This window comes from Scyliorhinus torazame, chromosome 3 (assembly GCF_047496885.1).
Source record: "Scyliorhinus torazame isolate Kashiwa2021f chromosome 3, sScyTor2.1, whole genome shotgun sequence".
Taxonomy (NCBI): Eukaryota; Metazoa; Chordata; class Chondrichthyes; order Carcharhiniformes; family Scyliorhinidae; genus Scyliorhinus; species Scyliorhinus torazame.
Window position 1 is genome coordinate 199,016,676 of NC_092709.1, and position 13,778 is coordinate 199,030,453.

Genomic DNA, 13,778 nt, shown 5'->3' on the forward strand with positions numbered 1-13,778 from the left:
CTACTTCTATGCCTTTTTGATTCTCTTTCATGTTGTCTGCCTGTCTCTTCTCATATTTGCTCGTTGTTGCCCTGATTTCCTTTTTCACTTCCCCTTTGAACTTTCTATATTTAGCGCGGTTCTCAATTGTAATATTCGATTGTCCTTAAAGCGTAGATTTTAAATGTTGTGGCTGATTTAGGTTAGCTAGTTCCTTAGATGAAATCAGACGTCGCAGGTATTACAAAATCTCAGTTCGCTGTTAGGTTTCTGGTAACATTGACTTCTCAAACTGAGTAATACATTTGCTCTAAAAGAGAGGGAGTGGAACGGAACAGAGAACTTTCAGCCGGTCTTTTTCTGTGGAGGTCTTTCTTGCTTCAGCCTGGCCTGTGATACTTCACCCAGTGTGTATTTCCAAGGGGGTTTGGGTGGGTCTGTCCATGGCAGCCATTGTTTCAATATCCATATGCATTTTAATGTCTCTTCCTTAGACAGTGAAGTGTTTCAAAGGGTCTTCAAGTTAGAGGAAATGTCCCTCTCTTCACACTCCCAAGGGTGGCTGGTTTGCTTTTTCACCTTCATTTTGAAGGTGGTCTTGCATTGTTCTGTCTTATTTTAAATTGCAAAACTTCTAGTCAGTTGAAAGTTGAAAAGTCAAAAAGTAATATTTTTAAAATTGAAGGGACATAGTCTCGTGACAAGTTGCTGCTCAAGCTCAGAGGAAATAGGGCCAGATAGTGACATTGACATTTCCTGCGCAAATGGTTGCTCAAGAAGCATTTTTATCTTAAGAAATTTTATCTTAAAGAACTTCTTTATCTTATTAAATTTTTGATCCAATTAAATATTTTTGCTATGCCCTGAAGATGACATTATTTTGAAAAGATATCACTGGAAGGAAAAAACTGATTCATTCAGATCAATCTTTAAAGCATGGGATTATATTTAACATAGCTTTTACCAGTTCTGTTTTTAATTAGTTCAGGTCGTGTGGAATGAAAAGAATGCACGCCAAATTACTATGGAACACTATGCCTGCTGCTGACTGCATTGCAGTCATGATGACCTTGTTGTGTCTGCACCATTAGCCAAGCCTATTTGTGAGGTACAAATTATATCCCATCTACATTGGAACAAGAAACACACTTTCCTTGTATGTGTGGAGGATGCGGTTTCTTTTTATAAAAACGTTAAAGACTGGAGCTTGTTAATCCCACAAAAGTATATTCAAACATGCGTGTTATAGTCAATTACAGACTTTTGGAAATTACACGAAATGAGAAACAGACACTCTGACACACAAACAAAATGACTTATAGCTTATCAAACTCTTTCACCCAAATGGTTTCTAAATAGGATTTCCTTGCGTTTTTCAGCATGTTTATTTTCAAATACATTATTTTTATATCAAATTAGGTACATCATCAGCACTCTTATTTCACCATTTTTCCTCAAAAAATAGGGTGAAAACAAAGAGACAGACATAAAATAAAGTGCCTTGAAGCAGGGAATCAGAACTGGGAACCTTAATGCAAATTGAATTCTTGAAAATTACGAAGGATTTCGTCCAGGAAATAGAAGCAGGATGAAGTTATTCAGAAATTTATTCTGTTGCTCCATCATACAATGAGAACACAAACTCCATTTCCCTACTTTTGCATCACATCCCTCAGTACTCTTGTATACCACAAATCTATTGATTCCAGTATTAAACAAGTAGCTGAATATGAATAAGTGGCTATCTCCTTCAGAAGAGCCATTACCAATGTGACTGGATGAACAGGCCCCTTCTGTGAAATTCTATGATTAATTTAAAACAGGGAACATTGTATTAAACAAACTAAACTTTTGTTTTGCTATTATGCAAGGTATTTGTTATGTATCTGGGAACCAATTCTTGCTCGGTCTGCCTCACATGATATGTAGCGACGTCAGAAGAATGTTTGCGTTGGCTTTGATCAGATCACCATCTTGATTATATGAGCAACACCCTTAATAAACCTCTCACCTTGTTTTACATGAATCCAGGGTTTGGGCATCTCCATAACTTTTCTCTTTGCGACAACAAAAAAATGTAGCAGGAGAAAAAAAACTGGTGACGAGGATCAAGGCCAAGAGAATCACTGGAAAGAAGATTTGTCAAGTAGCTATGGGACGGCATCGGGGGCAAAGATTCGCGGCACTCAACTCACGTACACACAGGCGAAGCACTGCCACCAATGTGACGGGTTAACAAGATTGTTCGACAGCAACTGTAAGGAAGACAGACAGTTGGGGAAGACTTGCTTAGGTCGGAGTGGGGTGTGGGTTGCAGAGACTGCGTACATGACGGGAACGGGGATTTCAAAGTCTGCTGACTCTGCACGGGCCACCACCCGGGCAAAAAGTCAAAACATACTCAGGCAAAAAAATTCCTAGTTGCTTGTGCCATACTATCCTACAGCCAGAAGGGAGGAAATGTAAACTCTAGGAGCTGGAATCCAAAAATGGTGTGAAAAACATGTGCTAGGAATGCATTTGATGAGGATAATGAAACATGGAATTTATATTAGGAAAGATTTCAATTGTTTTTAAGAGCTAATCAGACACCGGAGAACCAAAAGGTCGCAACATTTCTCAGCTCAGTTGGCTGTGAAACGTTTATGCTTCTACAAGATCTTGTTCCCCAGCAAAACCAGGAGACAAGTCCTTCAGTGAATTAACAAAAATTTTAAAAGGGAAAAGATTTTGGTTCCACCACTATAGTCAGGTCTCATGGAACAGGGCTGCAAAGGTGCAACCATGCCACCTTTTTACATCAGTCGGAAACTCAGTGGGGAATGTTGGGAGTAAATCGAATACATGCAAGAACTGTGGCAAGAAGGGTCATACTGCCAAGGCATGTTGGGCTCAGAAAATCTCTTCTACATTAAGGACGTGCAAAAATAAATACAAGTAAACAATCTAGTCAGGTCTACAAATTAGCGGATGAAGCTCAGGCACGGGGAAAACAGCTCGTCCCACGCAGGGACGAGCTGTTTTCCCCATGTCTGGGTGGGTTTCCTCCGGGTGCTCCGGTTTCCACCCACTGTCCAAAGATGTGCAGGTTAGGTGGATTGGCCATGCTAAATTAAATTGCCTTTGGTGTCTAAATAGGTGGGTTGGGGTTACTGGGTTACAGGGATAGTGTGGAGGTGTGGGCTTCGGTAGGGTGCTCTTTCCTAGGGCCGGTGCAGACTCGATGGGCCGAATGGCCTCCTGCTGCACTGTAAATTCTATGATTTTATGATCGTGCAAAAGACAGCGAAATCAAACTACTGCAAGAGCTTAGGCCAGGTGTCTTATCAATGCTGGGAAACCAACGATGCTTTTGGGCATATTCAAAACTTGAAAGTCATGAAAGAAAAATGGAAGTGGACACAAGTGCAGCAGTTTTGTTTAGACTCAAGATAATTTATCAAAAGCTGAAGCATCTGCTTTTAAAACGGTCAAATGTGACCCTAAGGGCGTACACTGAAGAGGTCTTACCATTAAAATTATGCATTATGGTGAAAGTAGAAGCAAATGGACAGACGGCAAAGTTGTATCTTCATGTTGCCCATGGACACTTTCCTGCTTTATTTGGCAGAGCATGGAGGCTAAGATTAGGCTTAGCTGGAAAACAGTCAATCAATTTGTGGATTCAAAGAGCAACTTGCAACAACTTCTGAAGAAGTATGAGAAGGTGTTTGAAGATTCACTAGGCTCTATGACTGGAGTTGAGCTAAATTTCTCAAAGCTAGAACCATACCATAGGCCGTCGGGCTTAAAGTTGGAGAAGAACTAGAAAGATTAGTAAAGCCAGGAGTCATTGAACCTGTTGCTACAAGAGATTGGGCAAAACCAATCATTCTTGTAGCAAAATGAGATGGCTCAGTGAGAATTTGAGGATATTTGAAAACTATTATTAACCCAGTTTTGTGCGTAGATCATTATCCACTGCTGCGGATTGAAGAATTGTTTGCTAGACTTTTCTGGAGGGCAGAAATTCAGTAAGATTTTTCACAGGCATATCTGCAGATGAACGAGGCTACCTAATCTCACACACTACTCACTATCATAGCACACAAAAATCTGTTTTGTTACATAATATCTGCCTTCTCTTTTTCTTTTTTTAAAAAAAAATCATTTATTAAAGTTTTTTAACACAATTTTTCACGCTTACAAACAATAACCCCCCCGGGGCCCCCCCATAACAAAATAGCAAGAAATCGCACATAGCAAGATATATACATGGTAAAGCGATATGTTACAGAGCTTTGTACACTGGCTCCCTCCCGCACGTGCCAGTTTCCCAAATCCTTCATGTTTTCTCTTGCTCAACACCCCCCCCCCCCCCCCCCCAGGCAAGCCCCCATTCCCCCCCCCCCCCCCCCCCCCAGGACATCCCTCTTCTCCCCCCCCACCGGGTTGCTGCTGCTGCTGACCGACCTTCCTCTAACGCTCCGCGAGATAGTCCAGGAACGGTTGCCACCGCCTGTAGAGCCCCTGCGCAGACCCTCTCTAGGCAAACTTTATCCTCTCCAGTTTAATTAACCCAGCCATGTCGTTTATCCAGGCCCCCACGCTGGGGGGCTTCACCTCTTTCCACATCAGCAAGATCCTTCGCCGGGCTACTAGGGACGCAAAGGCCAGAATACCGGCCTCTTTCGCCTCCTGCACTCCCGGCTCGTCCACTACTCCAAATAGTGCTAGCCCCCAGCTTGGCTTGACCCGGACTTTCACCACCCGAGATATTGCTCCCGCCACTCCTCTCCAGAGCCCCTCCAGTGCCGGGCATGACCAAAACATATGGACATGGTTCGCCGGACTCCCTGAGCACCTTCCACATCTGTCCTCTACCCCAAAGAACCTACTCAACCTCGCCCTCTTCAAGTGGGCTCTGTGAAACACCTTAAATTGCATCAGGCTGAGCCTGGCACACGAGGAGGAGGAATTAACCCTACCTAGGGCATCAGCCCATAACCCCTCCTCAATCTCCTCCCCCAGCTCCTCCTCCCATTTACCCTTCAGCTCCTCTACCAATGCTTTCCCCTCTTCTTTCATCTCCTGGTATATTGCCGACACCTTGCCCTCCCCGACCCATACACCCGAGATCACCCCGTCTTGAATTTCCTGTGCCGGGAGCAACGGGAACTCCCTCACCTGCCGCCTCACAAATGCCCTCACCTGCATGTATCTAAAAGCATTTCCTGGGGGTATCCCAAACTTCTCCTCCAGTGCCCCAAGGCTCGCAAACGTCCCATCAATGAACAGGTCCCCCATTCTTCTAATCCCCGCCCGATGCCAGCTCTGAAACCCCCCGTCCATCTTCCCCGGGACAAACCGGTGGTTACCCCTGATCGGGGACCACACCGAGGCACCCATTGCACCCCCGTGCCATCTCCACTGGCCCCAGATCCTTAGCGTTGCCGCCACCACCGGGCTCGTGGTATACTTTGACGGCGAGAGCGGCAGCGGTGCCATCACCAACGCCCCCAGGCTCGTTCCTTTACAGGACGCCATCTCCACCCTCTTCCATGCTGCCCCCTCTCCCTCCATCACCCACTTGCGGATCATCGCCACATTTGCTGCCCAGTAGTAGCTCCCTAGGTTCGGCAGCGCCAACCGTCCTCGGTCCCTACTGCGTTCCAGAAACCCTCTCCTTACCCTCGGGGTCCTATTCGCCCACACAAACCCCATAATACTCCTACATACTCTCTTAAAAAAGGCCTTGGTGATCATGATGGGAAGGCACTGGAACACAAAAAGAAACCTCGGAAGGACCACCATTTTGACCGACTGCACTCTACCCGCTAGCGAGAGCGGTAACATGTCCCATCTTTTGAAGTTCTCTTCCATCTGCTCCGCCAACCTCGTCAGATTCAGGTTATGTCGGGCCCCCCCCAACTCCTGGCTATCTGGATCCCCAGGTACCGAAAGCTCCCCTCCGCCCTCCTCAGCGGTAGATCCCCTATCCCCCTTTCTTGGTCCCCTGCCTGTACTACAAAAAGCTCACTCTTCCCTACATTGAGCTTATAGCCCGAAAAATCCCCAAACTCCCTTAGAGTCTGCATGACCTCCACCATCCCCTCCACTGGATCCGCCACATACAGCAACAGGTCATCCGCATAAAGCAACACCCGATGCTCTTCTCCCCCTCGGACCACCCCGCTCCATTTCCTAGACTCCCTCAATGACATGGCCAAGGGTTCGATCGCCAATGCAAACAACAGGGGGGACAGGGGGCACCCCTGCCTCGTCCCTCGGTACAGCCGAAAGTACACGGACCTCCGCCGGTTCGTCACCACACTCGCCATCGGGGCTCTGTAAAGGAGCTTAACCCAACTGATAAACGCTCCCCCGAACCCAAACCTAAGCAGCACTTCCCAGGGGTACTCCCACTCTACTCGGTCAAAGGCCTTCTCTGCGTCCATAGCTGCCACTATCTCCGCCTCTCCCTCCTCCGATGGCATCATTATCACGTTTAAGAGCCGCCGCACATTGGTGTTTAGTTGCCTGCCCTTTACAAATCCCGTCTGGTCCTCGTGGATCACCCCCGGGACACAGTCCTCGATCCTCGTAGCCAGCACTTTTGCCAGCAACTTCGCATCCACGTTGAGGAGCGAGATCGGCCTGTACGGTCCACATTGCAATGGGTCCTTGTCCCGCTTTAGGATCAAAGAAATCGTCGCCTCCGACACTGTCGGGGGCAGGGTCCCCTCCTCTCTTGCCTCATTAAAGGTCCTCACTAGTAGCGGGGCCAACAGGTCTACGTACTTCCTGTAGAACTCCACCGGGAACCCGTCCGGTCCCGGGGCCTTCCCCGCCTGCATGCTCCCCAAACCCTTGCTCAGCTCCTCCAACCCAATTGGGGCCCCCAAAATAGCCACCTCTTGCTCCTCCACCCTCGGGAATCTCAGTTGGTCTAGGAATCGTCTCATCCCCTCTTCCCCCCCTGGGGGCTGGGATCTGTACAGCTCCTCATAGAAGGCCTTGAATACCTTGTTTATTTTCGTCGCACTCCGCACCGTGGCTCCCCTTCCATCCTCGACTCCCCCTATTTCCCTCGCTGCCATCCTCTTACAGAGCTGGTGTGCCAGCATTCGACTCGCCTTTTCCCCATACCCGTAGGTCGCCCCCTGCGCCTTCCTCCACTGTGCCTCTGCCTTCCCTGTGGTCAACAGATCAAACTCCGTCTGGAGACGTCGTCTTTCCCCAAGTAGTCCCTCTTCAGGGGCCTCTGCGTATCTCCTGTCCACTCTTAAAATTTCCCCCCCTAACCTCTCCCTTTCCATGCCCTCTGTCTTCTCCCTATGCGCCCGGATGGAGATTAGCTCTCCCCTGATCACCGCCTTCAACGCCTCCCATACCACACCCACCCTCACCTCCCCGTTGTCCTCCAAGTACCTTTCGATGCACCCCCTCACCTTCCCACACACCACCTCATCTGCCAGCAGTCCCACATCCAGCCGCCACAGCGGGCGTTGGTCCCTCTCCTCTCCCAGCTCCAGTTCCACCCAGTGTGGGGCGTGATCCGAAACGGCTATGGCCGAATACTCCGTTCCCTCCACTTTCGGAATGAGCGCCCTGCCCAGGACAAAAAAAATCTATCCGGGAGTAGGCTTTGTGCACGTGGGAGAAAAAAGAAAATTCCCTGGCCTGCGGCCTGGCAAACCTCCACGGGTCCACTCCCCCCATCTGATCCATAAACCCCCTAAAGCACCCTGGCCGCCGCCGGCCTCTTTCCAGTCCTCGATCTGGAGTGGTCCAGTGCTGGGTCCAACACCGTATTGAAGTCCCCACCCATTATCAGGCCTCCTACCTCCTGGTCCGGAATGCGCCCCAACATGCGCTTCATGAATCCGGCATCATCCCAGTTCGGGGCGTATACATTTACCAACATCACCCACGTCCCCTGCAACTTACCGCTCACCATCACATATTGCCCTCCGTTATCCACTACGATATTCTTGGCCTCAAATGACACCCACTTCCCCACCAATATTGCCACCCCTCTATTCTTCGCGTCCAGTCCCGAATGGAATACCTGTCCTACCCATCCCTTTCTTAACCTGACCTGGTCCGCCACCTTCAGATGTGTCTCTTGGAGCATGACCACGTCTGCCTTCAGTCCCTTTAAGTGCGCGAACACTCAGGCCCTCTTCACCGGCCCGTTCAGGCCCCTCACGTTCCACGTTATCAGCCGGATTGGATGGGCTCTCACCGCCCCCCCCCCCCTCCGGCCGACTAGCCATCTCCTTTTCTAGGCCAGTCCCGTGTCCGCGCCGCCCTCACCCTCCAGTCCTCCAGCCGGGAGACTCCCGCCCCGACCACCTCTTCTGTGTCCCATTCCCTTTCGGCCAGTGCAGCAGCAACCCCTTTTCCCCCCCCTTCCCCCCCTCCCCGCTAGACCCGTGTCTAGCTTTTTTGCTCCCCCCATATCACTCCCATAAGTCAGCTGACCCCGGCTTCCCCCGCCGTCCCATTGACCTCCCCGTGTGGGAGTCTCCCAATCAGTGTGCGTTCCTCCATTCCACTTCCTGCCTTTCTTCCCTAGCGCGGGAAAAAAAAAAACGCGCTTTCCCAAGCCTACCCCGGCTCCTCTGGCGCAGCTCCTGTCGCGGCCTTGTCTCTCTCCCCTAGCCCATGTAACATTTCCTGCGCGTGATTGACCCCCTATATACAACAACCATCAAACACCAAACATCCCCCCCACCCTCACAAACCCTCAGTTTGAGTCCAACTTTTCGGTTTGAATGAAGGTCTATGCCTCTTCAGGCGTTTCGAAATAATGGTGTTGATCCTGGTGTGTGACCCACAGTCGCGCTGGCTACAGCATTCCGAATCTCACTCCTTGCCGGTGCAACACCGCCTTGGCCCGGTTGAAACCCGCTCTCCTCTTTGCAACCTCAATGCTCCAGTCCGGGTATATTCGGATCTCTGCATTGTCCCACTTGCTGCTCCGCTCCTTCTTGGCCCATTTCAGGACCCTCTCTCTGTCCGTGAAATGGTGAAATCTCACCACCATCGCCCTTGGCGGCTCATTTGCCTTGGGCCTCCTCGCCAACACCCGGTGTGCCCCATCCAGCTCCAGCGGCCTCGAAGGGGCCTCCGCGCCCATCATCGCCTCGAGCATCGTGCTCGCGTATGCCCCGGCATCGGCCCCCTCCACTCCTTCAGGGAGACCCAGGATCCGCAGGTTCTTTCTCCTCAACCTGTTCTCCAGGTCTTCGAGTCTTCCCGCCCACCTCTTGTGCAGCGCCTCGTGCTCCTCCACTCTCACCGCCAGGCCCAAGATCTCGTCCTCATTCTCACTGACTCTTTTCTGCACCTCCTGGATCTTTACCTCGTGGGCCTTCTGGGTCATCCCTAGTCCTTCAATTGCCGACAACATAGGCGCCAGCATCTCCTTCCGCAGCTCCTCGAAGCAGCGCTTGATGAACTCCTGCGGCTCCGGCCCACACTCCGCTTTGTCCCCGGCCACCGCCATTTTGCTTTTCTTCCCTCACTTCTCCCGCTGCTCCAATGCCGCCTTTTTGGCCGTTTCACTTCTGGTCTGGTCCATAAAAGTTGAAGGGGGACCTCGCTCTACCCTTCCCCACGGGTTGTCTTCAAAAAAAATTCCGTTGGGGCGCCTCTAAAGAGCCCGAAAGTCCGTGATAGCGGGAGCTGCCGAATCGTGCGGCTTAGCTCCGCATAGCCGCAACCGGAAGTCCCTTCTCTTTTTCAAAGATCTATGGATCAAATTCTAAGTGGACTGAATGGAGTGCAATGTTATTTAGATGACATACTGATCACCGGTTCAAGTGAACGGGAACATTTGTGATTCTTACTCCGTGCTAAGGAACACTCCATCATTACATCCTTGGGAATGGATGACTCGACCATGGCAGAGAATGTATCCCACTGGAGGGGCACATGTTATTAGTGATTGTGGACATGCACGCAATGGCCAGAAGTCGCGATAATGAAGTCAACAAGGACTGAGCAAACCATTGAAAAACTAGACAAAATATTCGCAAGATTTCAAACACTGGAGCAGACTGTCAGTGATAATGGTGCACAGTTTACTTCGAAGGAGTTTGAGGACTATTTAAAAGGGAATGGTATACACCATATCAAGTCAGCTGCACATCATCCAGCAACGAATGGATTGACTGAACATTTTGTGCAGTGATTAAAGTATTCTATCAAAGCATTGAAGGACCAGGGGACATTAGCAAGAAGAATAAACTAGTTTCTAATATCTTATTGGAACAAGGTAAATGCTACCATGCAAAGTTCACTGACAATGCTGTTGTTTAAAAGAAACTACGAACGCAGTTGATTTGTTAACTCCACCTGTTACATCAGAAATTGTCAGATGATAAACACTATTTACTAGGAAAGAGAAAATCTTTAAAAGTAGAGTATTTAACCAGGGAGAGAATGTGGTATCTAGGAGATACACCAATGAGAAATGGGTACCAGCTAGGATCTGAGAAAAGACAAATCTAATATTATACACCGTACAGACGGATGAAGGAAGAGTTTGGCGACGTCTGCTGATCAGTTACTTGCTGCACAAAGTGAGTTTGCAGAAACTTCTCAAGAGGTTCTCCATTTAGAAGATCTAGAGAGCTGTGTTTTGGAATGGAGACCAAGCACAGTGACAAGTTCGGATTCGGTTTCTGAGGACTTTTCAATCCTATAGTGACAGATACTGAAATAACTTCTCAAGGAACACGATCTACAGAAAGGAATGAGGGCATTTCTGAAATTGCAAGTAGCCAAGTTCAAGAACATCAAATTCTATCAAAAAGGAATAGATGTCTACCACAGAGATTGAATTGTATAAATGCATATAAATAACTTATCAGGGGATCTGTTGTATAAGTGTTAATTGTTGTCATTGCACATGGATGTTATGTATCCGGGTGGATATTCTTGGTCATTCTGCATCACATGATGTGTCGTGACATCAGCAGTGTTTGCACAGCTTTGGGCAAATCACTATCTTGATTGTATAAGCAACACACTTAAAGAATTTTACAGCACGGAAAGAGACCCTTCGGCCCATCGTGTCCACACTCATCAGGTTTCACAAGAATCCAGAGTGTGGCCGCCTCCATACTTTTTTCAGACCTCCATACAACAAAGAAATATCATAGTTTTAATGTTAAAAACACATTTCAAATGAGTGAAAATTACCTCTGTGACAGGCTGATGGGCATTTGTGGTTTCTGCAACCAAGAGTTCGACTACAGTTTTGATCACACGGAGGACAATTCCCAGAGCAGCACTAAAAGCAAAGAATGACGGCGGATTACTACAGTGAAAAAAGTGTTCATACTGTCAACTCAAGACGATAAATTCTTTAGATGAAATTACATCTTCAAACTATTACTCATCACAAAGACAAGTCTCCTATATACAACTTACAATTCTTAGCTTTAACTTAAATTGGCTTGCCTTGAAGGCATTAGACTGAAAATACTACAACTGGTGGTACACCTTGACCCCAAGAACCAAGTATTATCATACAAAAGCAACACTCGATTGGTACTTATCCATGTTTATACAAGTACATCCCCACATGAAATTTTATGTTTAAAAATAAGCTATTTTAGGCAATTAAAATCCCGACACCTTTCGGTTTTGTTTTGAAACAAACAAGTAGACTTCATGGTTATCCATGCAACTTGAACAGTTTGTCAACTCAGGTCAATACAAATAGAGTAGATCATACTATATCACTTTGTGTTCCATTGCACCAGCTGTGGCTCAGTTACAGCACCCACTCACATTCACATTCAAGGAAATTAAAGTTGGAGACTTTCGGGAAATGTGATTTATATGAATTCGACAGCCAAACTCATTATCATAGTTTAGCATCAAATTTACAGTGCAGAAGGAGGCCATTCGGCCCATCGAGCGTGTACTAGCCCTTGGATAGAGCACCCTACTCAAGCCCACGCCCCCACCCTATCCCCGTAACCCCACCTAACCTTTTTGGACACCAAGGGCAATTATCATGGCCAATCCACCTAACCTGCACATCTTTGGACTGTGGGAGGAAACCGGAGCACCCGGAGGAAACCCACACACACACACACACGGGGAGAATGTGCAGACTCCGCACAGACAGTGACTAAGCCGGAAATTGAACCTGGGACCCTGGAGCTGTGAAGCAACTATGCTAACCACTGTGCTAACATGCTGCCCAAAGTCACATGCCAAAGTTATTTGCTGCACTTTCTGTAGGTCACAAAATCAGCTTCTTGTATTCTCATTACCAGGTCAGTTTGCTCATTTGGTGGTCTCCAAATGGAACAGAATGGGAGAGGTTACAAAGAACAAAACAGCACAGGCCCGCCAAGCCTGTACCGGTCATGAAACCACCCTTGGCCAAAACCCTCAGCACATCGTCGTGCAATATCCCTCTGTACCCATCCTATCTATGTATTTGTCGAGATGTCTTTTGAACACCGTTAATGTATCTGCTTCCACAACCTCCCCTGGCAATGCGTTCCAGGCCCTCGCCACCCTCTGCATAAAAGACCTGCCTCGCACATCTCCTCTAAACTTTGCCCCACAGACCTTAAACCTATGCCCCCTGGTGACAGACCCCTCCACCCTGGGAAAGAGTGCCTACCCATCTACTCTATCCATGCCTCTCATAATCTTGTAGGCCTCCATCAGGTCGCCCCTCAACCTCCGTTGTTCTAATGAAAACAGTGCGTGTCTATTCAGCCTCTCGCAAAGCGAACACCCTCCAGACCAGGCAACAGCAAGGTAGACCTCCTCTACATCCTCTCCAAAGCCTCCACATCCTTATGGTAGTGTGGCGACCAGAATTGTGCGCAATATTCCAAGTGCGGCCTTACCAAGGCTCTATACAACTGCAGCATGACTGGCCAGGTTTTTATACTCGTGTCCCGTCCAATGAAGGCAAGCATTCCGTCCAATGAAGGCAAGCAGAGATTTAAATAGCGCGGGAGCTGAGAGTCAGAGCGGCGATTTTAAAAGCGCGGGAGCTGCGAGTCGGAGCAGAGATTTAAAAAGAGGAGCTGAGAGTCGGAGCAGAGATTTAAAAAGCGCGGGAGCTGGGAGTCACGGAGTTTTAAAAAGAGCGGGAGCTGCGAGTCGGAGCAGAGATTTAAAAAGCACGGGAGCTGAGAGTCGCGGAGATTTAAAAAGAGCAGGAGCTGCGAGTCGGAGCGGAGATTTGAAAAGAGCTGGAGCTGCGAGTCGGAGCGGAGATTTGAAAAGAGCGGGAGCTGCGAGTCGCGGAGATTTAAAAAGAGCGGGAGCTGAGAGGGACATCTCTGGGCAGCAGGCTGAAATTAAAAAACAATTCAGGAGTGACACCATAGCAAAACAATAAGTTCATTGGTTGGTGTTCTCGTGCGGTGCGCAGAGGTTGCTGAGTGAGTGCTTGCTGAGAAGGGGAGTGAAGAACAGGTAAGCTCTTTCTTTCTTTTTCTTTTTTTATCTAGAGAGGATGGCAGGGAAGGTAGTGCAATGTTCCTCCTGCAGAATGTTTGAGGTGAGGGACGCCGTCAGTGCCCCTGCTGATTTCATCTGTGGGAAGTGCACCCATCTCCAGCTCCTCCGAAACCGCGTTAGGGAACTGGAGCTGGATGAACTTCGGATCATTCGGGAGGCAGAGGTGGTCATAGATAGAAGCTTCAGGGATGTAGTTACTCCAAAGAATAAAGATAGATGGGTGACGGTGAGAGGGGCTGGGAGGAAGCAGTCAGTACAGGGATTCCTTGTGGTCATTCCCCTTAGTAACAAGTATACTGCTTTGGATA

General features: G+C 48.4%; 1 protein-coding gene across 1 annotated transcript in view; it reads right to left on the bottom strand.

Annotated features, from left to right (window-relative positions):
• Window positions 1–13,778, bottom strand: part of nfxl1 (nuclear transcription factor, X-box binding-like 1) — a 235,755-nt gene that overhangs the window by 163,985 nt on the left and 57,992 nt on the right. Inside the window, 1 exon segment of the mRNA XM_072496719.1 lies at window positions 11,173–11,263. Within this exon segment, the coding sequence (XP_072352820.1) occupies window positions 11,173–11,263 (91 nt within the window).